Genomic DNA, 25129 nt, shown 5'->3' on the forward strand with positions numbered 1-25129 from the left:
TAAATAGAGTTCTAATTAAACCATCACTTAATAAGACTCCTTACGAATTATGGAATGGTCATAGACCAAACATATCATATTTTCATGTTTTTGGCTGTAAGTGTTTCGTGCTTAAAGACAATGAGCATTTAGGAAAATTCAATGTAAAATCTGATGAAGGTATCCCTCTAGGATATGCTCTAGATAGTAAAGCCTATAGAGTATATAATAAACAAACATTGACGGTCATAGAGTCTATTCATGTAGTGTTCGATGAGACAAATCCCTTCTCCAAAAAAATTGATGAAGATGAACCTGAATTAAACAAGGAACTAAAAGAACTATCAATTGAGAATGATTCAGAATAGAAAAATAAACTTAGAGAACCATCCATTGAAATTGATGAAACTACAACTGAGGTAAATGCACCAACTAGAGAATGGAAATACATAAATAATTATCCCATAGATCAAATAATAGGAGAACCATTACGTGGAGTAGCCACTTGCTCCTTTCTTATGAACATGGTTAGTCATTTTGCATTTCTATCTCAAGAAGAACCTAAGAATGTGAGTGAAGCTATAGAGGATGAATCTTGGGTGCTATCCATGCAAGAAGAATTAAATCAGTTTGAAAGAAACAAAGTGTGGACTTTAGTCCCCAGACCAGAGGATAAGTCAATCATAGGGACCAAATGGATATATAAGAATAAGAAAGATGAACATGGAGTAGTTGTGAGAAATAAGGCTAGATTAGTAGCTCAGGGATATAATCAAGAAGAAGGTATAGATTTTGAAGAAACATTTGCCCCTGTAGCTAGGATGGAAGCCATACGAATGTTATTAGCATATGCAGCTTTTAAAGATTTCAAGTTATATCAAATGGACGTCAAAAGCGCATTTTTAAATGGCTACAAAAATGAAGAAGTGTATGTAGAACAACCCCCAGGCTTTGAAAATCATAGGAATCCAGATCATGTGTATAGACTAACTAAAGTGTTGTATGGTTTAAAGCAAGCTCCTAGAGCTTGGTATGAAAGGCTAAGCGGTTTTCTACTAGAGAATGGATTTATAAGAGGAAAGATAGATACAACCCTATTCATAAAGTCTAAGAAAGATGATATTCTCTTGGTACAAGTATATGTAGATGACATAATATTTGGGGCTATAGATAAAGAATTGTGCAATGATTTTTCCAATACCATGCAAAATGAATTTGAGATGAGCATGATGGGGTAACTAAACTTCTTCCTAGGACTTCAAATCAAACAAGCAAATCATGGAATATTCATAAATCAATCAAAGTATATAAGAGACTTACTCAAAAAGTTTAATATGGAAGATGGAAAAATCCTAGGTACACCTATGAGCACTTCATTGAAATTAGATAAAGATGAATAAGGTATACCAGTAGATGTCAAGCTATATCGTGGAATGATAGGTAGTTTGTTATACCTGACTGCCAGTAGACCAGATTTAATGTTTAGCGTATGTTTGTGCGCAAGATTTCAGTTTGCTCCTAAAGAGTCTCATTTGCTAGCTGTTAAACGGATACTTAGATATTTGATAGGAACCATGGACATTGGGTTATGGTATCCTAAGTACACATCCTTTGAAATTATTAGTTATTCAGAAGCTGATTTTGCGGGTAGCAAAGTAGATAGAAAGAGCACCAGTGGTACTTGTCATTTCTTAGGACACTCTTTGGTCTCTTGGTTTTCCAAGAAGCAAAATTCAGTTGCACTTTCCACAGCTGAGGCTGAATACATCGCGTCTAGTAGTTATTGTGCTCAAACGCTTTACATGAAGCAACAACTGAAGGATTTTGGATTACATTATGAAACCATACCTATAAGATGCAATAACACGAGTGCAATAAATATCTCAAAGAATCCCATATTACATTAACGAACTAAGCACATAAAAATACGACATCACTTTCTTCGTGACCATGTACAAAAAGGGGATGTAAGACTAGAGTTTGTATGCACGAATGAACAATGGGCTGATATATTCACGAAACCACTTGTGAAGGATAGATTTATACAAATTAGACGTGAATTAGGTCTCATGCATAGTTGAGAGGTTGCTTAGAATCTTGTTAGATAATATAATTCAGGGGGAGCAACATCACTTAATAATCATCACTTGGTATTTGCATTACTCATTATTTGGTATCAACAATTGGACACATTTCAAAACTGAAAAATTTCTAAGGGGAGAAGAACATATGAGTACTTTTACTCTTGATTTAGTTATTATACACCTTTTTGGTTGATGTCAAAAGGGGGAGAGAATTTGGAAGCAAAAATAATAAAATGGATTCAAATAATAATATCACATTTATGATGAGCATATTTCATATTTCATTTGAATTCGAGCTAAATCATGTGGTCATTTACTGGTTATTTGATGCATTAATTAAGGGGGAGCCTTGTCAGGCGTAACCCATTTTATGTATGATATGCCTCAACACACAAATCCCTTTTTAACCAAAACTTTCAAGTAAAGATAAATTCAAAATGTTTTGGAATCATCTAGGACTCTTGATTCACTTTGCAAAAATGCACACTTATATAATTGTAGTGAACTTGTTGGCAAAAATTTTGTCTTGAATATACACTCAATCAAAATCACAAAAGATATGTGAGGTATCTTTGAGACACGCGAGGTATCTTATTGATCCAACGACTGAGATCAATTCTAAGGGTAATATACTATATATTATGAATATCTAAACCCTAGAAAAGAGAGAGAGACACACAAGAAAGAGAAGAACACACCTTGTTGCAAGTTTGTTGATTATCTACTCTTAGTGCTATTCGTTTGCCTATACATCAATCTCATATCTTCAAGCTTGGGAAAATCAATTTAGATTTTCAAAGGGAACTTGTTTACTCTACTGTACTTCAATCTAATATTGAGGTTTGATCTTTCAAGTTATTAGTCTTGTGATTTTTGCATATCATCTCATTGTTTGTTTTTGACTAGTATTGAGAAGTATTAATCTTCAGTGTGCCTTTCGTACAAAAATTAATTTTCTAAGAGATCATTACTTAAGAAAGTTTATCTAACTTGGTAGATTAAATTTTGGTTCAAGAGCATATAAATATACATATATTGTCTCAAAGGGCTTCTTATTGAAAAACCTAGTTTTTTATTAAAAGAGTGATCTTGAAAGTATCTTTATATATATCAAGCTATTTTAAACAAGGTCATTATTTGTTTTATGGTGTGTGACTCATTGAAAGGTTTGATTCAAGTGTGTGGTTTCTAAAAGGATCTATCTTTAGATACATTAGAACTTGATTTAATATCCTTGCTACTTATAAATATAATTTTAATTTAGGGATATTTTTCTGCAATTTAATATACTCAGTTTTGTGGTTGAGTACTTGAAATAAAATTTTGTGATTTTGATTGCGTGTATATTCAAGACAAAGTTTTTGCCAACAAGTTCACTTCAATTATATAAGTGTGCATTTTTGCAAAGTGAACCAAGAACCCTAGATGATTCCAAAACGTTTTGAATTTATCTTTACTTGAAAGTTTTGGTTAAAAAGGGATTTGTATGTTGAGGCATATCATACATAAAACGATTTTATCGTTTTCATTCATTCACGAGCTTCAAATTATATCATATGTCAATGTTTTAGGAATTTGAATTGTACTCATCAGCTTTTGTTAGAAGCATTGTATTTAAGTGTATTTTCTAGATTCTATTGTTTACACGGTTTGGTGTGTGAACTGATGTGAGAGGAGAGAGTTGTGTCTCTTGTAAGCAGCGGAGTAGGAGGAAGTTGTGCCTCTTGTAAGCAGCGGATTGTAAGGGAAGTTCAGTCCCAATTTAAGGAGCAGGGTTAGTGAATCCTTGAGTGGTTGCTCAAGGCGAGGACGTAGGCTAAGTAGGCTGAACCTCGTAAAATCGTGGTTGCATTCTCTCTTCCCTTATCTTTTTATTTTTCGCATCATATTTCAATTGCCAACTTGCTTGTGTATGTTGAATAATTTCACACCAACTTGATAAGTGACTAGTTAAACTTAGAAATAGGGATTTTAAACTTAGATATAGGGATTGATTGGTGAATAGGTTTCAAATAATTTTTAAAATACCCAATTCACCCCCTCCCCCTCTTGGGATTACACCTTAATCAACAATTTGTGCAATGAATACTATTTGAGTATTTGAATCTTACAATAAACGTGCAAAGATTCAAAGGCTACGAAGAGTTTTTCTCACAAAATATTTATCAAAGCAATAGTATGGGAAGAACTATAAACCTACTCTCAAAAGTAATTTTCAAACTAAAAGTTCAAGAGAGTAAGTGATATTGAAAAATGAAATGCCCAAAAAAATTAAAATGCACTTTTTTAAAAGATTTTTCAAAGAGTGATAAAGAGAGTTTAGGAGAGTATAAAATTTACCCCATAAAGATTTTTGCAATGAAAAAGTAGTTGGGGGAACTTTGATTAACTAAAAAAATTGTGAGAAAAAATTTGCTAAACAAAGTTCCTAACTAAACAAATGAAAGGGGTAATTATAGTTTTTATGAAAAAGTGACAGTTAAGGACACGTTTGGTATTTTAAAAAAAGTTTAATTAAAAATTAACTGTGTTTAGGCTTTGGAAATTAAGCCAACCCGAGAGGTTCGGTCGCCCGAACACTCACAAAGAGTAAAAGTGATTTTTAATGTTTGGTTGACCATGGGCAACGACCGGTCGACTAAGTCGGGTGATTTTCCAAATATTTGTGGTTTTGGTCGCCCGGTCAAGGGTTCAGTTTGAGGGGATGGTTTGTTCAGTTGATCGAGGTTATTTTGAACTAATAGTTCGGTCGGTCGGGGTAAGAAGGAAAAGTCAAGTTTGAAGGTTCGGTCGACCGTGCATGGTAGGCCAAAGCCAAGTCAAACTTTTGACTCTCGGCTAGTTCGGTCCATCGAGCTTATTAAAGCTCGAACTGGTCGATTGACCAAGGGCATCAAAATTCCTATTTTGCCCCTGAATTTGACCTTAAATTATTTTAAAACCTTTTGTATGATTTTAATATTTAAGGAAAAGGTTTTTCTAATTTGTGCAAATTGTCCTAAGGTCGTTTGGTTCCCTATGGTCAAACTATGGTCTTGTCTGAGAATCCAAACATACCATGCAGATGCATGCATTATTACAGACCAAATAATAAAAACTTAAATGCAATACAAGTAAAAGCAAAAAGTCTTCTTCTTTTGCTCTTCATTTTCCATGGAATTTGCTAGGAGTGTGTGAGCTTTATGTCCCTGCTGGCTTCCATTTTTCGGTATCTTATGTTCGTGCTTAAATGAAAACCTATTCACACACTAAATGCATATATAAAATACACGTGCTTTATCAACATCAAAATAGGGATCAAACTAAAAAAGTCAACAAATAGTGAACAATTCATAAAGTATTAAGACAACATTCAAATAACAGAGGAGATTATATATGGAGTGTGGGAGAGTTATAGTGAGATTCACAGAAGAAATTTGTATATAGACAAAGTAGGAATTTTGGGAGGCGTTCATACAGAGGAGAAGTTTAGAAGGTGATTCACATGCATTGATGTAGAAAAGCATTTAGATAGAAGCTATTCGGAAACAGTGAGTTGCACACAGATTTGCTGCGAAAAATTGTCAATTTCAAAGGCTTCAGAAAATCAGAATTTGTGTTTTGAAATTGCAAAAAAAGGGGACTGAAAGTGTAACGACTTGCTTAATTTCAACATATATTTTTTTATAATTCAATAAAACCAGTAAAACACATCCAGCAGATCATGATCAACCTGAACCCGTGGGTACTAGGGATATAACAGACACACAAAATGGAAGCCTAGGTAGCAGTAAACATAAAATCATAATATCATAAACACAAAACCATCCATCTCAACACCAGAGTTACTGCATTCATTGTATTTAGGTATATACATCCCAAAAAGAAAGTCCTAGGGACATTTCTCACAAAATCCATATGTCCCTACCAAAACTTACCCTTCAAAGAGGGCAGATCCACAATACTATCTCAGCGGAGCTTTATCCGCTCTCCTATCAGGGGCTCCTGAAAATTTCATATAATTCAGGGTGAGACACCTCTTAGTAAAGGAAATAAACTAATACTAGTGTGTGGCAACATGAGTTTGTCTGTGCTGTACATAAAATCATATATAAGCATATTAAGTAAATATGTCTGTATCATTTTTGGGAAAAACATGTACAAATATACCATGGCAGAACATACTGGATTTTCATAACATAAATCATCTCATATAGTAATAATACGAAAACAATCCTGGTAGGTTAGCTGGCTATTGTCATGTATTACCCCCATATGACTGGGTTGTGTAACCCGAGGGTGGGACCTCACAATGGTTGGCCGACTACTGCCAAGTCAATAGTACAGTCTGTAAGTCTAATTGGTCTGCCAAACCTAGTCCGTACACCAGGGGCGCTCACACTTCTTAAAACCACATTGACTATCCGTCCTCACGCTACTCCATATAGCAGCATTAACACAATATCGTGATGATCACGAATACATAGCAGTGGTACCGTGCAAATGCTAGCCTAAACCAAACCAACTAGGTTCTGATAACATATAGCATATAATGAAACTGTGATACATGAACATTTCATACCAATAATTACCAAATCAATATCATCATATCATTTTGCATATATACGTATATCATGAAAATCATCGGTGTAACGACCTGCTATTTATTTTCTAGTATTTTATTTATTTATTTATTTTATATTATACAATGAAATTTATAATGCTCTGATACCTGCTAGATTAAGCCAAACCATCACCCTAAGCAACAAGAAGCTAAAATCACACAACCACCACCATATATAAATATGTACAACACTAGAGAGCTACAACGTTCCCAAACTATACATATATGATTGTTTCCCAAAATACCCTCGAATGCGCTAGAGCAATACATAAATACTCCCAATAATACTCACTCAACTGACAGGACGACACTGAAGCCCCACTACCTGCGAGCCTGATCTGCTCGCTCAACTGGATCACCTAAAAAATATTAATTTAATGGGATGAGACAACGCTCAGTAAGACGAAACATGTTATTGCTAGTGTGTGGCAAATGAGTTACAATATTATGAAAATATGTTTCTATATAATCATGTATATCTGAATTTTGTAAATATAGTACAAGTAATATAAACCACCACCTTTTACCATGTTACTTAACATATCTGTATTTTAGGTTTCTATACATAATACTTTTAATATATATATATATATATATTCTCTGTTTCTGTGAAACTGTACATACATAATAATAACTGAAAACTTCCCTGGATGGATAACTATATGTCATGATTTAACCCCTTATGACAGGGTTGTGCGGCCCGTAGGCCTTATATATCACTAGCTGGCCTACCAAGATAAACCACTATACTTCATCAATCTGATCAGCCCTCCTCAACCTATATCTAATGGGGAGTCTGTCCACACGTGGGTATGATCAACTTATCTACCACGTATTGTCTAAATAAGTGGTTGCACTTTATTCTGTATGTAGCAACGGTACCGTGCTCTCTAAACTGTATTTGTAATGGTCCATCAGGGTTTGATACTATATATTACATCTCTATATACAACTATCTATTTTATAATGATTCTATAATAATTGTATTAACCATGACGTTGTAGTGAACTGTATCTATATCAAAAGTGTTTCTGAGATTAACTGTAAATCTATATGTCATGGTACTGTAAAACTGTATAATCATGGTATTCTGAAAATGTTGTAAACAATATTCACTGTCTGTATATTCTGTATAACATAACTCTGAAAAATACTGGAAAACATTTTTCTATACTATATCTATATTGTCAAGCCACACGGTAATTTAAAACATATTAAACATACTTGATAAACTGTATAAATTTCTTCTGTGAATAATAATCTTGTAATAACGTATAATTTATACTGAAAACATACTATAATTTCCTAACATAGCATATTTCCCTTACCTGATTCTTGCTAAAAATCCCCTACTATGATGAGTCCTACACCCGCAGGGTTCTCCACTCAACACCCTGAAAACCATATATCCTATAATGAAATATCATTATTTCTACGTCTACTACATTTCCTACAACTGCTGGAAAGCCAAATTTTTCTTAAAAGACTTTACCCTGAATTTGGGATAAATCCAACTTCGTCCCACCGACAATCCGCTCTAGCAGACTTGGAGAGAATTTCCCTAGGAGCGTCGTGGTGGCCTCGGATCGTTGATGTGGCGACTAACGGGGCCGGAATCGAAGAGAGAAGGAGGAAGAACCGTATGAGAGAAGAGAGAGAGTGTGTCAGTGAATTCTTTGCGGAAAAATCTTTGTTTAACACTATTTATACTACAAACTTCGTCGACAAGCCACGTCACCTCATCAACGAGGCCAAGAAGAAGGTTCGTCAACGAACACCATCATCTCGTTGACGAAATTCAGAACTTGAACACAGTCTCTCAGTATCTTCTCATCGACAAAACTTGTCTTCGTCAACGAGGCCCTCTTATTCCCTCGTCGACGAATCTACTATGTTCGTCGACGACGACCTCATAAATTTTCTTGGGTCATTGCATCCCAAAGTGCAACATCATCGACGAATGCGTTGCCTCCTTCTATTACTGTTTCCATTTCCCTCCCTCTTTATTATTTAAATACCATTATTCTTCGGGTCGTTACATTCTCCCCCCGCCCCCCCTTATAAAATTTCATCCTTGAAATTTACTATTCATATATAACTCATCATTCTCTTAAAGGCAAAACGGTCTACTTATTTTATTACTTGCCCTCACTTATGGGGGAGGAATACCATGGTTACATAGGTAGTTCTAGGAGATTACAAGTATAAAAGAAAATTTCTCCAAAACCGAAATACTACCTATCCTATACTCTACATTACAATTACATTGTACAAAACAAAATTATCACTAATTTAATTACACATCCCTACTATAACCCACTAAACAGGTTAGGGTATTTCTATCTAATCTCATCTTCAAGCTCCCACAAGGGTTCTTCTACCGCGTGATTCATCTACAAAACTTTTACTAACGGTATCTTCTTACTGTGCAATACCTGTTCTTTTCTATCTAAGATAGGTATTGGAACTTCTTCGTATGTTAGATCACCACTAAGTTCCAATTCTGCATAGCTGATGATATGGGAAAGATCTGGGATGTATTTCCTTAATATAGAAACATGAAACACGTCGTGAATCCTAAATAGAGATGGTGGTAAAGCCAGTCGATAGGCAACTGACCCAATCTTCTCGAGTATCTTAAATGGGCCAATGAACCTAGGGCTCAACTTATCCTTCTTCCCAAACCTCATGATTCCCTTCAATGGTGTTATTTTCAAAAATACATTATCACCCACTTCAAATTCCAGTTCCTGATTGTGAGTATCCACGTAGCTTTTCTGCCGACTCTGTGCTGCACTAATTCTATCTCGAATGAGTCGGACTTTATCGTACGCCAATTGTAAGATTTTTGGCCCCAAAACTTGCCTCTCGCCCAGATCCTCCCAGTATTAAGGGGAATGACACCTCCTACCATAAAGTGCTTCATAAGGAGCCATGCCTATGCTAGCCTGATAACTGTTGTTGTAGGCAAATTCCACCAATGGCATATACTGAGTCCAACTACCCCCAAAATCCAATACACACGCTCAGAACATATCCTCAAGTACCAGAATAGTTCTCTCTGTTTGATAGTCTGTCTGAGGATGGAAAGCGGTGCTAAATGCTAGCTGAGTCCCTAATGCCTCCTACAATCTCCTCTAGAACCGCGATGTAGAATGTGGATCACGGTCCGAGACTATGGATACCAGCACTCCATGGGGTCAAACAATCTCCTGTATATAAATCTCAGCTAACCTGTTCATAGGGTAGCTAACCTTAATGGGTAGAAACTGCGCTGTCTTCGTCAACCTATCAACCACCACCTAAATAGCATTCTGACCATGCAGCACCAGCGGTAGCCCAGTAACAAAATCCATGGATATGTGGTCCCACTTCCATTCAGGAATGAAAAGTGGTTGCAACTGTCTTGCTGGCCTCTAGTGCTCAGTTTTAACTTGATGGCACATCAAGCACTACTGTAAAAATTCTGCTATTTCCCTCTTTATACTACTCCACCAGAAATACTCCCGCAGATCCCTATACATTTTCGTACCTTCAAGATGAACAGTGTATAGAGATCTGTGCACCTCTTCTAAAATCGCTCTCCTAATGCTGTCATCCACTGGAACACACAATCTAGTGCGAAATCTCAGAGACCTATCATCAAAAATGTTGAATTCCTCTCCCAGTCCATCCTGTACTCTGGCTATTACTCCTGCTAATTCCGGATCATCCCCCTGAACAGCTTTAATCCTTTCATATAGTGTAGGCTATACAACCAGACTGGCAATAAGTGTATGAGGATCATCTTCCACTAGCTCTATGCCGAGTCTTTCCAAGTCCATCTGAATTGGGTGCTGAACTACTACAGCTAGTCGTGCTGTATTTTCTGATTTACGGCTCAAAGCATCAGCCACCACATTTGCTTTACCTGGGTGGTAACTGATGGTACAGTCGTAATCCTTGATAAGTTCTAACCACCTCCTTTGCAGCATATTCAACTCTTTCTATGTAAAGAAATACTTTAGGCTCTTATGGTCAGAAAATATTTCACATCTCTCACCATATAAGTAATGTCTCCAGATCTTCAGTGCGTGCACCACTGCAGCCAATTCCAGATTGTGAGTAGGATAGTTATTTTCATATTCTTTCAACTGCCTAGACGCATATGCTACCACCCTACCATGCTGCATCAGTACACAACCGAGCCTTTTCAAAAACGCGTCACTGTAAATCACATACCCATCACCTCTTGATGGAATCGTCAGAACTGGTGCAGTGATAAGCTGCTGCTTCAATTCCTAGAAACTTTGCTTGCATTCTTCGTCCCTGGTCAACTGTGTGAGAGGCCCTGATAAGGCTGAAAACCCCTCAACAAACCGATGGTAATAACTTATCCGTCCCAAGAAACTTCTGACTTCCTGCACGTTCTTCAGCCTAGCCCAATTCACTACCACATCAATCTTGCTAGGATCCACTAAAATATGTCTTCTGAGATCACATGGTCCAAAAATGCAACCTTCTCAAGCCATAACTCACACTTTCTATATTTGGCATAGAGTTTCTCTTCCTTGAGTGTCTACAAAACTTGTCTTAGATGCACCTCATGATCCTCAAAACTCCTCGAGTACACCAGTATATCATCAATGAAAACTACTACAAACTAATCTAGATACTGGTGAAAAACTTTATTCATCAAGTCCATAAACACGACTGGGGCATTTGTCATACCAAACGGCATAACGAGGAATTTGTAGTGCCCATACCTAGTCCTGAAAGTTGTCTTTGCAACATCCTCTGCTTTTACTTCAGTTGATGATAACCTGATCTGACGTTGATCTTGGAATACACCTTGTTGATTTCTCTATAATCAATAGACATCCTCAAAGACCCGTCTTTCTTCTTTACGAACAACACTGGAGCTCCCCATGGCGATACACTGGGTCGTATAAAACCTCTATTCAACAAGTCTTGCAACTGATTCTTCAATTCTCCTAATTCTACTGGAGCCATACGATAAGGAACCTTGGAAATCGATGTCATACCTGGAGGTAAATCTATAGGAAAATCCACCTCAAATTCGTGAGGCAACCCAGGTAGCTCCTCTGGAAAAACGTCTTGAATTTCTCGTACGACTGGGGTATTGTTAAGCTTCGATTCATTCTCTGTCACTTCTTTTACAAAAGTTACAAACCCTTGACCTCTGTCCCGGAGTAGTCTCCTTGCCTGCACAGTGGATACAAATTGCGACGGCGTACGTACACGTGAACCAGTAAACCTAAATTCTTTCTTACCAGGTGGTTTGAAAACTACTTCTTTCTTATGGCAATCAATACTGGCGTGATTAACTGCCAACCATTCCATTCCCAGTATTACAACAAACCCACACATATCAAACACAACTAGATCTGCTGGTAGCACCCTCTCTTGAATTTCTATAGGATAGCCTCTGAGTAGCCTTTTACACCTCAATACTGACCTAGACGGTGTAGCTACTGACAGTTCTCTATCTAATAACCGAGTCTCGTTTTCAAATAATTTAACATAGGATACAAATACAAAGGAATGAGTAGCACCTAAATCAAATAAAACAATAACGAAATGTGATAAAACAGTAAAAGTACCTCTCACCACATCCGTAGCAGCCTCAGCATCACCCGATCTCAACGCGTAAACCCTCGTCGGGGCTACATTCCTCTGCTGACCTCCAAAGGTGCCTAATATCCTCCTTGATAGAGCCTAGGAGCTGGGACTTGGTCTGGAAGACTTGGGCATGCACATGCCATGTGGTTGGGTCTCCTGCAACGATAGTAGACAGCTCTCCTTAGCCGGCACTCCCCCAAATGATGTCTCTCGCACGTCTGACATACCGAGAAAATCGGCGTACCTTGATTCTCACTAGGTCCAGTCATCTGCCTCTAATCTCCCCTATCACGACCTCCTCTCCATAGACCCCTACTGGAGCCATCCTTGAAACCCTGAGGCGCAGGCCCCTTCCTTTGACTCTGGGCCGTTATACCCCTCTGTATACCACTCTCAATGATTGCAGCCCCATCTACAATTTCCGTAATTGTCTGAGCTCTGAAGCCAATCACTTGCTCAAACAACTTCTGTCTTAGTCCCTCTCAAGCTTCCTTGTCTTTTTCTTTTCATCAGTTGCTAGATGTGGAGAAAAACACGATAACTCGATAAATCGAGCCGCGTACTAAGATACGGTCATCTGCCCCTTTACCAGGTGCATAAATTATGATGCCTTTGCGCTTCGAATGATAGAAGGGATATACCACTCGAATAACAGCTCCTTGGATTGGTCCCACGTCACTGGTACTAGAACCGGCCTCTGCTCCTCTATCAATCGCGCTAATCTCCACTAGCGCTTCGCCTCCCCTATTAGCTTAAATGCTACAAATACTACCTTATGCTCATTCGTACAAGGGAGCACAACCAACATCTCTTCGATGTCCTCGACCCAATTCTCAGCTACAATAAGGTCATCTCCTCCAATTAAGGATGGGAGCTTCATCCGCGTAAACTGCTCGATCAAACAACAACGTTCCCTAGAGTTCCTGGCCATCTCAGCATCACCTACTGAGTGACGTTGCGCAGCACAACATCTGTATCTCCTTCACCTATGCTAGAACGTCCTGGCCTATCCTCCCCAGCATTCGTACCACTACTTCCTGGGTCCATCCTGAAAATATGAAACACACTTAAGCACCTTATCTTCTACATAGATCTATCCTATACCAATTCAAAATTAACTACCTTCCCTAACCTTAACTCAATATCCAGTTCTACAACCTAAACACACGACCCGACAATAGTTTACTATGGTTTTCCTGAAATCGTCACCCCAGGAAAAACACAAAAACCACCACGATAATCCAGTACCCAAACCACAAAACAAACCTCAACTCATTTCCTATACTCTGGTATTATTTCCGTTGCACTCTAAAGTCTACAAAACCTAACAACCTAGGCTCTGATACCAAACTGTAATGACCTGCTATTTATTTTCCAATATTTTATTTTATTTTTTTATACTATACAATGAAATTTATAATGCTCTGATACCTGCGAAATTAAACCAAACCATCACCCTAAGTAGTAAGAAGCTAAAATCACACAACCACCACCACATATAAATATATACAGTACTAGAGAGTTACAGTGTTCCCAAACTATACATATATGACTGTTTCTCGAAATACCCTCGACTGGGCCAGGGCTATACAGAAATACTCCCCAAAATACTCACTCTACGCATAAGGCAGTACTGAAGCCGCACTATATACGAGCTTGATCTGCTCGCCCAGCTGGATCACCTAAAAAATATTAATTTAATGGGATGAGACGACGCTCAGTAAGACGAAATATGCTATTGCTAATGTGTAGCAAATAAGTTACAATACTATGAAAATATGTTTCTATATAATCATGTATAACTGAATTTTGTAAATATAGTACAAGTAATATAAACCACCACCTTTACCATGTTGCTTAACATATCTGTATTTTAGGTTTCTATACATAATACTTTTAATATATATAAATATATTCCCTATTTTTATGAAACTGTACATACATAATAATAACTGAAAACTTCCCTAGATGGATAATTGTATGTCATGATTTAACCCCTCATGATAAGGTTGTGCGGCCCACAGGCGGGATCTATCACTGGCTGGCCTACCAAGATAAACCACTATACTCTGTCAGTCCAATTAGCCCTCCTCAACCCATGTCTAATGGGGAGTCTGTCCACATGTTGGCATGATCGACTTATCTACCACGTATTGTCTAAATAGGCGATTGCACTCTATTCTCTATATAGCAACAATACTGTACTCTATAAACTTTATCTGTAATGGTCCATCAGGGTCTGATACTATATATTACGTCTCTATATAGAACTATCTATTTTACCATGATCAAGTAATAACTGTATTAACCATGACGCTGTAGTAAACTGTATCTATATCAACTATGTTTCTGAGATTAACTATAAATTTGTATGTCATTGTACTGTAAAACTGTATAATCATGGTATTCTAAAAAATGCTATAAAACATATTCACTATCTGTATATTATGTATAACATAACTCTGAAAAATAATGTAAAACATGTTTCTGTACTATATCTGTATTCCCAAGCCACACAGTAATTTAAAACATATTAAACATACTTGATAAACTGTATGAATTTCTTCTGTGAATAATAATCAGGTAATAACGTATAATTTATACTGAAAACATACTAGAACTCCCTAGCATAGCATATTTTCCTCCCCTACTATGACGGGTCTTACACCCGCAAGGTTCTCCACTCAACACCCTGAAAATCATATATCCCATAACGAAACATCATTATTTCTACATCTACTACATTTCCTACAACTACTGGAAAGTCAAATTATGCTTAAAAGACCTTACCCTGAATCTGGGATGAAATCTAAATTCGTCCCACCGACGATCCGCTCCAGCAGACTTGGAGAGAACTTCCCCAAAAGCATCGTGGTGGCCTCAGATCATTGATCCAGCGACTAATAGGGCTGGAATCGAAGAGAGAAGGAGGAAGAACCGTAGGAGAGAAGAGAGAGAGAGAGTGTCAGTCAATTTTCTGCGTAAAAATCTTTTTTTAACACTATTTATACTGCGAGCTTTGTCAACAAGCCACGTCACCTCATCGACGAGGCCAGGAAGAAGGTTCGTCGATGAACACCATCATCTCATCGATGAAATTTAGAACTTGAACACAGTCTTTCGGTATCTTCTCGTCGATGAAACTTGTCTTCGTCAACAAGGCCCTCTTGTTCCCTCGTCGACAAAACCCCTGTGTTTGTCAACGAGGACCTCATAAATTTTCTTGGGTCATTACATCCAAAAGTGCAACATCATCGACAAATGCGCTGCCTCCTTCCATTACTGTTTCCAATTCCCACCCTTTTTATTATTTAAATACCATTATTCTTCGGGTCGTTACAATCAGCCCGTATGCCAGTATTTCATATTTTACCATAGCTTGACATGTATGCTGGCAAATCATATCCATAGCTCAGCTCGTACGCCGGCAAACATATCCATATCTCGGCCTATACGCCAGAAAACAAATCCATAGCTTGGCCTGTACGCCGGCAAACATATCCATAGCTCGGCCCGTACGCCGGAAAACATATCCATAGCTTGGCCTGTATGCCGATTTTTCATTATAAAAATCCATATCTTTATCATATTCCCAGAAAATAGTATTTCATTATAAATTCTACTCATGCCACACGAAATACATTTCATATATATATATATATATATATATAAACATATCATCTATTACAGCAGTATTTTCCAAACATAAAGTATATATAAGTGTTGGCCTAATAAGGCTTACAATTCTTATTTTGATGATAACAAATCAAATGATATGTTTAATATGTTTCAAGTAAAAGTTTTTCAGGAAAATAACAAACCTCAAGTGCATAAGGAAGTTTATGGATTACAAAGAATCCTTGAAGAAGACAAAGTAAAGCTTATGGATTATAAAGAGCATGAAGAACAAAGTTATACCGTGAAAAGCTCAAAGGAAAGATTACAACCACAAACATGATGGAAAAACAAGATTGAAGACTAAAAGAATTATATTTTTTCAAAGATATTCTAAATGTAAGTACTTCAAAGTTAATCTCAAGTATAAAGTGGTTTGAAGCTCATAGAAATTCAAAAATATGTTTTTATATATATACTCTAAAGAATATTTTTAAATCAATAAAAAGAAAGGGTTTAAGAAAAGAAAACTTTTGGAAATAATCAAGGGTCAGGCGACTGCCGTGACGAGGTAGGTGACTGCCACATTAAGAAAATAGTTTTTCAAAAAGTCAGTAACTAGACAGGCGACTGCGCAACCTACCAGGCGCCTGCATGAACAAGTCAGGTGACTGCCAGCATTCTGTGTTGAGATTCTGCTCTGTGACAGGCGACTGCCAAGTCGTAGTAGGCGATTGCCACTCGAATGTTAGCATTAAATCTCTCAACGAGAAGATTTTTTAAACCACGTTTTTGGACATATTTATTTCAAAATACGTGGAAATGATTTTTAGGAATCTTTGCGAGTAATGGATGGCTTCTAAAACATCTATAAATAGTTCTAATCTTCAAACGTTTTAACATCAATGCAATATTCAAAGGTTTTTGAAATTAAGCAATTTTCGAAAGTTTTCAGATCTAGCAATCTTCAAAAGTTTTCAGATCTAGCAATCTTCAAAGGTTTTTAGATTAAGCAACTTTTCAAAAGTTCTTAGATCAACCGATCTTCAAGTATTCAAAATTCTCAAAGTATCTAAAACTCTCTTGACCTTAAATTTCTGATCTACTATTGATTTATACTTTGAAGCAAAGCTTTCAAAAATCAGAATCTTTCATTTTCTTTGAAAATAATTTGGTAATTCATACTAAGTATTAAGCTTCAAATTTCTTATATTTGAATTACCTTGGAGTATAAGTGTGCTGATCATTGTACTAATTTACTCTGTTGTGAGAGTTTTCTTTTGTACACAAAATTTTTTTATCATCATTCTTTGACGATTCATAACTGTTGAATCGTTGGACCAAACAAGGGATTGTTGTTTGGAGAGGCGAGCTCTAGCCTAAGAGAATGAGTGGTTCTAAATAGGTGTTGTTCCACTAGGTAACGAAACTGATATAGTGGAATCCTTTGGCGTTTTACCAAAGGCGAGGACGTAGGTTGTGTTGAAGTCGAACCTCGTAAAAATCTTGTGTCTTTCTCTCTACTTCACTTACTATTGTTGTACGATTTAAAAGTGCAGGTTGCAGGTTCTTAAGTGAGAAAGAAACAAAGGTACTTGATATTTAGAAAGTACGTTTTGATTAATTGTTTGCGGAAACCCAAAAAAGGAGTACGTTGGTTAATCTACGGAAATCTTGATCAAGTAAAGTGTATACTAAGAGTTTATAGGGAAATCAACAAAAGCTCTAATATTCTTAGTTGAGTGATTAAATTATCTTGATTTCATTAATTGACTTGTGAATTTAAATTTCAATATTTTTATGTGTGGTTATTGTTTATACATCTTGTTTTCTGGGTAATTAAAATCAAAGGGTTAAAAATCATTAAAATTTAAAAGAATCCAATTCACCCCCCCCTCTTGGGAAGCTATTCCTCATTTCAATTGGTATCAGAGCCTAGTTATAGAAATTCCTTACAAGAAACTGTAAAAAGATCTAATGGCAAGCATTGGAGTGGCACCCTTTGGTGAAGGACAATCCTCAACCCATCCACCAATCTTTTGTGGACACAATTACACTTTTTGGAAAAAGAGAATGGAAATATATCTCCAACACATGGATTGGAAAGCTTGGGAAGTTGTTATGGATGGAAATCTTATCCCCACTAAGTTAGTTGATAGAAAACATATTCTAAAAGAAAAGAAAGACATGACCAACTTAGATTATAAAATGCTTCAAATAAATGCAAGTGCTATAAATGCATTATATTGTGCATTAGATGCTAATGAGTTTAATCGAGTCATGGCCTAGAAAACAACCAAGGAGATTTGCGATAAACTAGAAGTAACTTATGAAGGAACCGTTGATGTTAGAGACAATAGGATAGACATGCTAACAAGTGAATACGAAGCATTCAAAATGAATTCTGATGAAACAATATCAAGCATGTACACCATATTTACCCACATAATAAACTCTTTAAGCGCCTTAGGAAAAACCTATACTACATATGAAATTATCAGAAAAATTCTACGAGGTCTACCCTCTATTTGGGAACCAAAGGCCACAGCTATCACGGAAGGTAGAAACCTTAAGACTACTTCTTTGGATGAACTTATAAGTTCACTTCTTACATATGAAATGGCATTGAAAGAAAGGAATCCTGAACCAAAGCATAAAAGATCCATAGCTCTACAAGCATCTAGCCATAGCACTAGTGAAGAAGAAAGCGAAACAAGTGACTTAGATCAAGATGAATTGGCATTTATTACTAAGAGACTAGGAAAATTCTATTGAAGAAATAAAAGGTTTCCTAGAAAACTCTACAAAAAGAAAACTGAAAAAGGAGACACAAGTAGGAAAGAAAATAAAGGTAAGAATGAACTACCTATATATTATCATTGCAAAAAGCCAGGGCATATTAAACCGGAGTGTCCAATATTCAAGAAAGACAAGAAGAAAAAGAAGGAAGCAATGAAAGCTACTTGGGACGACTCAAGTTCCAGCGAAACTGAAACCGAATCAAGTGAACAAGAGATGGCAAATATATGCTTCATGGCAAACGATGTAGAGGTAAATTCTTATTACTCTTCAACAGAATCTCAAAATGTGTCTTGTGATGAGTCATGTGATAGTTTGTCTTCTTATAAGGAATTACAAACTGAATTATTTTCACTACATAAAAGATTTATAAAAGTGTCTAAAAGAAATATAACTTTGAAAGATCAAAATCAAGAACTAGTAAAGCAGCTTGAATCATTCATAGTTATTGAAGAAGAAAGAAACACTTATATTAAGAAGTTGGAAGAAGAAATAAACATAGCAAAACAAGAGTTAGATAAAACTCATAAAAATGATTTGAATAAGAAAGATTTAGAAATAAATGAATTCAAAAAGGTAATTGAGGATAAAGAAAAGATTGTCTATAATTTTACTAAAGGTAAAGAAAACTTTGAGAAGATGATTGGACAGCAAAGGCTTCATGGAAACAAAGAAGGAATAGGCTACAACGGTAAAACAAATAAAAGGAATAAAAAGCTATACATGGGATATTTTGTTAAGGAAGCTAAGTTTTATGCTAGTACTTCATCAAATAACAAACCTAAACACACTACTTGCTATATGTGTAAAACTAAAGGTCATGTGATGTTCAATTGCCTATTAAAGAAAAAATATGTTAAAGTTCAAGGAGAGTGGAAAACAAATGGTGAAACCAACAACAAAACAATGAAAGTCAAAAGAATTTGGGTTCCAAAAACTAACACACAGTGTCCCTCATTATAGGTTTGCCTTAGGACAACAACAACAACAACGGATAAATGGTACTTGGACAGCGGATGCTTAAGGAATATGACCGGTGACAAGACCAAGTTTACTACCTTAAAACAAAAGGATGGGGGATACGTCACCTTCGGCGACAATGCCAAAGGTAAAATTGTTGGTATCAGAAAAATTGGTAAAGAATCTTCACTCACTATAGATAATGTGCTATTAGTAGAAGAACTAAAACATAATCTTTTAAGTATTAGTTAATTAAGTGATAAAGGGTTCAAAGTAATGTTCATGAAAGAAAAATGTGTTATCCATAATCCCAAAAATAAAAAAACCTTGTTTATGGCTCATAAAATAATAATGTAGACTGTATAAATCTTGAGAAAATAGAAAATCAAAACGTAACTTGTTTAATAGCTATGAATGAAGTAAGTTGGTTATGGCATAGGAAATTAGGACATGCCAGTATGGACCTACTATCTAAATTATCTAAGAAAAATCTTGTAAAATGATTACCAAATATTAAGTACGTAAAAGACAAGATGTGTGATGCTTGTCAAAAGGGAAAACAAGTAAGAACAAGTTTCAAAAAGAAAAAATTCATATCCACCAAAAGACCCCTAGAACTCCTGCACTTAGACTTGTTTGGTCCAACTAGAACCTTAAGTTTAGGTGGAAAACAATATGCTTTTATAATAGTAGATGATTTTTCAAGATTTACTTGGATAATCTTTTTAACAAACAAAGATGAAGCTTATAATCAATTAATAACCTTATGCAGGAAACTACAAAATGAGAAAGGCTATAATATAACAAACTTTAGAAGTGACCAAGGAAGAGAGTTTAAAAATAAGGAAGTTGATAAATTTTGTAATGAACATGGAATAACTCACAATTTTTTAGCACCTAGAACTCCACAACAAAATGGAGTTGTTGAAAGGAAAAATATAACTTTGCAAGAAATGGAAAGAACAATGCTCTATGAAAATAGTCTACCTAAATATTTTTGGGCAGAAGCTGTAAATACATCATGTTATATTATAAATAGGGTATCAATAAGATCAAAAATAGATAAAACACCATTTGAACTTTGGAAAGATAGAAAACCAAACATATCCTACTTTCATGTATTCGGTTGTAAATACTTTATATTAAATACTAAAGATGATCTAGGAAAATTTGATGCAAAGTCAGATGAAGGTATTTTCTTAGGTTATTCTACAAATAGTAAAGCTTAGAGGATTTATAATAAAAGAACTTCTACAAATATGGAATCAATTCATATAACTTTTGATGAATCAAATCATTATAACATTAAATATATGAATGATGAAAAAGAAGTCACTTCACAAAAGGAAGAAGTTCTTGAAATAAAAGAAGAAAAGAATAAGGATGCTCTAAATGAAAATTTTTCAGAGAATCTGAAACTACCTAAAGAGTGGAAATATGACAAAAATCACCCAAAAAAACAAATTCTTGGTGAAACATCAAAAGGAATAACCACTAGAGCCTCACTAAAAAATATTTGCAAACATTATGCCTTTTTATCCCAAGATGAACCAAAAAATATTGAAGATGCCTTAAATGATGATTGTTGGATTATAGCTATGAAGAGGAATTAAATCAATTCGAAAGAAGTCAAGTATGGGAACTAATACCAAAACCCAAAGATAAATCAATTATAGGAACTAAATGGGTGTTTAGAAATAAGAAGGATGAAAATAGAGTTGTTGTAAGAAATAAAGTTAGGCTAGTGGCACAAGGGTATAATCAACAAGAAGGAATTGATTATGATGAAACTTTTGCACCTATGGCAAGGATGGAAGCTATTAGGATGCTTTTAGCCTATGCAGCCTATAGGGATTTTAAGTTATATCAAATGGATGTGAAGAGCACATTTTTAAATGGATATATAAATGAAGAAGTATATTGTTGATTAAGGTGTAATCCCAAGAGGGGGGGTGAATTGGGTATTTTAAAAATTCATTGAAACGTATTTACCAATCAATCCCTATATCTAAGTTTAACTAGTCACTTATCAAGTTGGTGTGAAATTATTCAACATACACAAGCAAGTTGGAAATTGAAATATGATGCAAAAAATAAAAGGATAAGGGAAGAGAGAATGCAATCACGATTTTACGAGGTTCAACCTACTTGTCCTACATCCTCGCCTTGAGCAACCACTCAAGGATTCACTAACCCTGCTCCTTAAAGTGGGATGGAGCTTCTCTTACAATCCGCTGTTTACAAGAGGCACAGCTTCCTCCTACTCCACTGCTTATAAGAGATACAACTCTCTCCTCTCACACCGGTTCACACACCGAACCATGTATACAAATAGAATCTGGAAAATACACTCAAATACAATGCTTCTAACAAAAGCTAGTGAGTACAATTCAAATTCCTAAAACATTGACATATGATATAACTTGAAGCTCGTGAATGAACGAAAATGATAAAATCGTTTTATGTATGATATGCCTCAACACACAAATCCCTTTTTAACCAAAACTTTCAAGTAAAGATAAATTCAAAACGTTTTGGAATAATCTAGGGTTCTTGGTTCACTTTGCAAAAATGCACACTTATATAATTGAAGTGAACTTGTTGGCAAAAACTTTGTCTAGAATATACACTCAATCAAAATCTCAAAGTTTTATTTCAAGTACTCAACCACAAAACTGAGTATATTAAATTGCAGAAAAATATCACTCAATTAAAATTATATTTATAAGTATCAAGGATATTAAATCAAGTAATGTATCTAAAGATAGATCCTTTTAGAAACCACACACTTGAATCAAACCTTTCAATGAGTCACACACCATAAAACAAATAATGATCTTGTTTAAAATAGCTTGGTATATATAAAGATACTTTCAAGATCACTCTTTTAATCAAAAACTAGGTTTTTCAATAAGAAGCCCTTTGAGACAATATATGTATATTAATATGCTCTTGAACCAAAATTTAATCTACCAAATTAGATCAACTTTCTCAAGTAATGATCTCTTAGAAAATTAATTTTTGTACGAAAGGCACACTCAAGATCAATACTTCTCAATACTAGTCAAGAACAAACAATGAGATGATATGCAAAAATCACAAGACTAATAACTTGAAAGATCAAACATCAATATTAGATTGAAGTACAGTAGAGTAAACAAGTTCCCTTTGAAAATCTGAATTGATTTGCCCAAGCTTGGAGATATGAGAATGATGTATAGGCAAACGAATAGCACTAAGAGTAGATAATCAACCAACTTGCAACAAGGTGTGTTCTTCTCTTTCTTGTGTGTCTCTCTCACTTCTAGGGTTTAGATATTCATAATATATAATATATTACCCTTAGAATTGATCTCAGTCATTGGATCAATAAGATACCTCGCATGTCTTTTTAATAAAGAACTGATTTTTAGGCTTTCCTGCGAGTTCAGGCAACCGAACTCGACTTTAGGCTCCTGAAGTGTCAACTTTAGGCGCCTGAGGCTCCAAGGTCAGGCGACCGAGGTACCTGTGCCAGGTTCTGTCTTTCCCATTTAATTCTTCACACTACCAAACTTAATCTTCAGGCTATCGAAGAAATTCTTCAGGCGCCTGAGGTTAACTTCAGGCTACCATAGTCCCATTTTTCACACATATTCATTTCCAGTTTAAAATTCTACTTTGATTCTTTGCTTGGGTCTTTTACAAAACAAGTTTTCATGATTTTAAACACAATTCTAAGCCCATGTAAGTACTCTAATGATGTACATGAAATGCATAAATCCTAAAATCATTCTGACTCGTTCTGAGTTATGCTTCCAAGTGCAGAAGTGTCAAGTTGTATCAAGGATGAGTCCAGGATCGTATTCCACAGGGACCACTGAGTATCAAAGTATTTGTGAAAGTTTAGTGAAATCCTGTTGCTGTAAAATATGAGTTGAAAATCTTTTTGGTCTTTTATGATTTTGAAAACAGTAAACAAAGAGAAAGAAGCTTGAGTAAACTATCAAAATGAAACTAAAATTTTATCAATTCTCCAAAAATGTAAACCTACTAACGCAATCAAATTAAACAGATTAACTGAAACAATTTACCAAATACTCAGGTTACGGGTCAATGTCTGCTTGCTTCCACCGTTTACTAATTTCCTAGACCTTACTCCTCTTCTTGTTAATCCAATCAAGGCATTAATAAGATGAAATTTTTATCACTAAAGATCGAGTAAATTGGCCACATCCAAATGGAAGAAAATATAAACTCTCATTACGCATCAACCGAATGTCATGTAAATTAGTTGATGAAAATCCTAGATTAAATCAAGGTTTTGATGTGCCTAACGTCAACAACAAAACAAGAAGTAAGAGCTAGCAATTTATCAACGATCCCTTCAATTTTCGGTTTTAACTAAATAAAAGTTTAACAATGATATCATAGGATAACTAATAAACCATGGAACGCAAACGACGTCGACCCACAACCCGAGTTACCGAACTTAGCCACTCATGCTTGCAATAAAAAAAAAACAAATATGGAAATCCTTGTCTACTTAAAGAAACATTAGGACACGCACTAATTAAAAATGGAAACTACAAATAAGGAATTAAAAGAAAGGAAACTTAATCAAACCCACATACACTAACAATCAAACCTTTAATACGAATCAATAATTCAAACCGAGAACTCGAACAAAAATGCAAATACATTAAAAATCTAAACTTTGAATGATACCGAAAAAAATAAAAATACGAACTTTAACAAAACTGAAAAATATGAACTTTGACGAAACTGACCCTAACTAAATTAATTAAATAACTTGGAACATTAAACTAATCTACGGAAAAATATTTAACCGGAAGAGATTAAAAAAAAAACAATTAAACTTCAATAATAATGGAACACCCTATTTAATATTCAAAACCAAAAAAATAACAATAAACTCAAATAACAAGTTAACAATATTCAAAGTAATAATCAAAGAAAGAGAAAAGATAAGAGAGAAAGAAAGAAACTGCAGGGGAATTTCAGGCCGGAGAGATGTGCAGAAGCAGCTTGCTTGCTGTGGTGCTTCACGGGTCTTCCAGCAGGTTGCTGCTGTAGCAGGGGCTGTGCTCTGCTGTGTACCTGCTGGAGAGGAGGCTGGAAGGAGGATGAAGGCTGCTGTGGAGTGGTGTGGAGTTCGGGTGCTTCTGCTGTGGTGGCCGTGTAGGAGAGGCTCTGCTGGTGTTGCTGCTGGCGGGTAGGAGTTTGCTGGCCGAGAGGGCTTTGCTGGGTGCTGGAAAATTGCAGCAAAAAGAAACAGGACCTGCTGCAACCGTTGGAATGGAACAGGGACTCGGGTAGAGTCGCTGAGTGCTGCTGCTGCTTGCTGGTGTTGGCATGACAGCAAGTCTCTTGGCTAGAGTCTGCTGGTGTTCGGTTGGCTAGCAGGGGCTGCGGGTAGGAGTTGCAGCGGGGAATCCGTGGGAGGCTTGGGAAGAGAAGAGAGGGA

General features: G+C 35.9%; 1 protein-coding gene across 1 annotated transcript in view; it reads left to right on the forward strand.

The window, feature by feature from the left end:
* The window catches only part of LOC131145686 (uncharacterized), a 40403-nt gene extending 15522 nt beyond the window's left edge, over positions 1-24881 (forward strand). The window contains exon 6 of the mRNA XM_058094885.1: positions 24726-24881. Within this exon, the coding sequence (XP_057950868.1) occupies positions 24726-24881 (156 nt within the window). The remainder of the gene's footprint in view (positions 1-24725) is intronic.
* Positions 24882-25129: the final 248 nt, after the last annotated feature.

The sequence above is a fragment of the Malania oleifera genome, chromosome 13, assembly GCF_029873635.1.
Source record: "Malania oleifera isolate guangnan ecotype guangnan chromosome 13, ASM2987363v1, whole genome shotgun sequence".
Classification (NCBI taxonomy): domain Eukaryota; kingdom Viridiplantae; phylum Streptophyta; class Magnoliopsida; order Santalales; family Ximeniaceae; genus Malania; species Malania oleifera.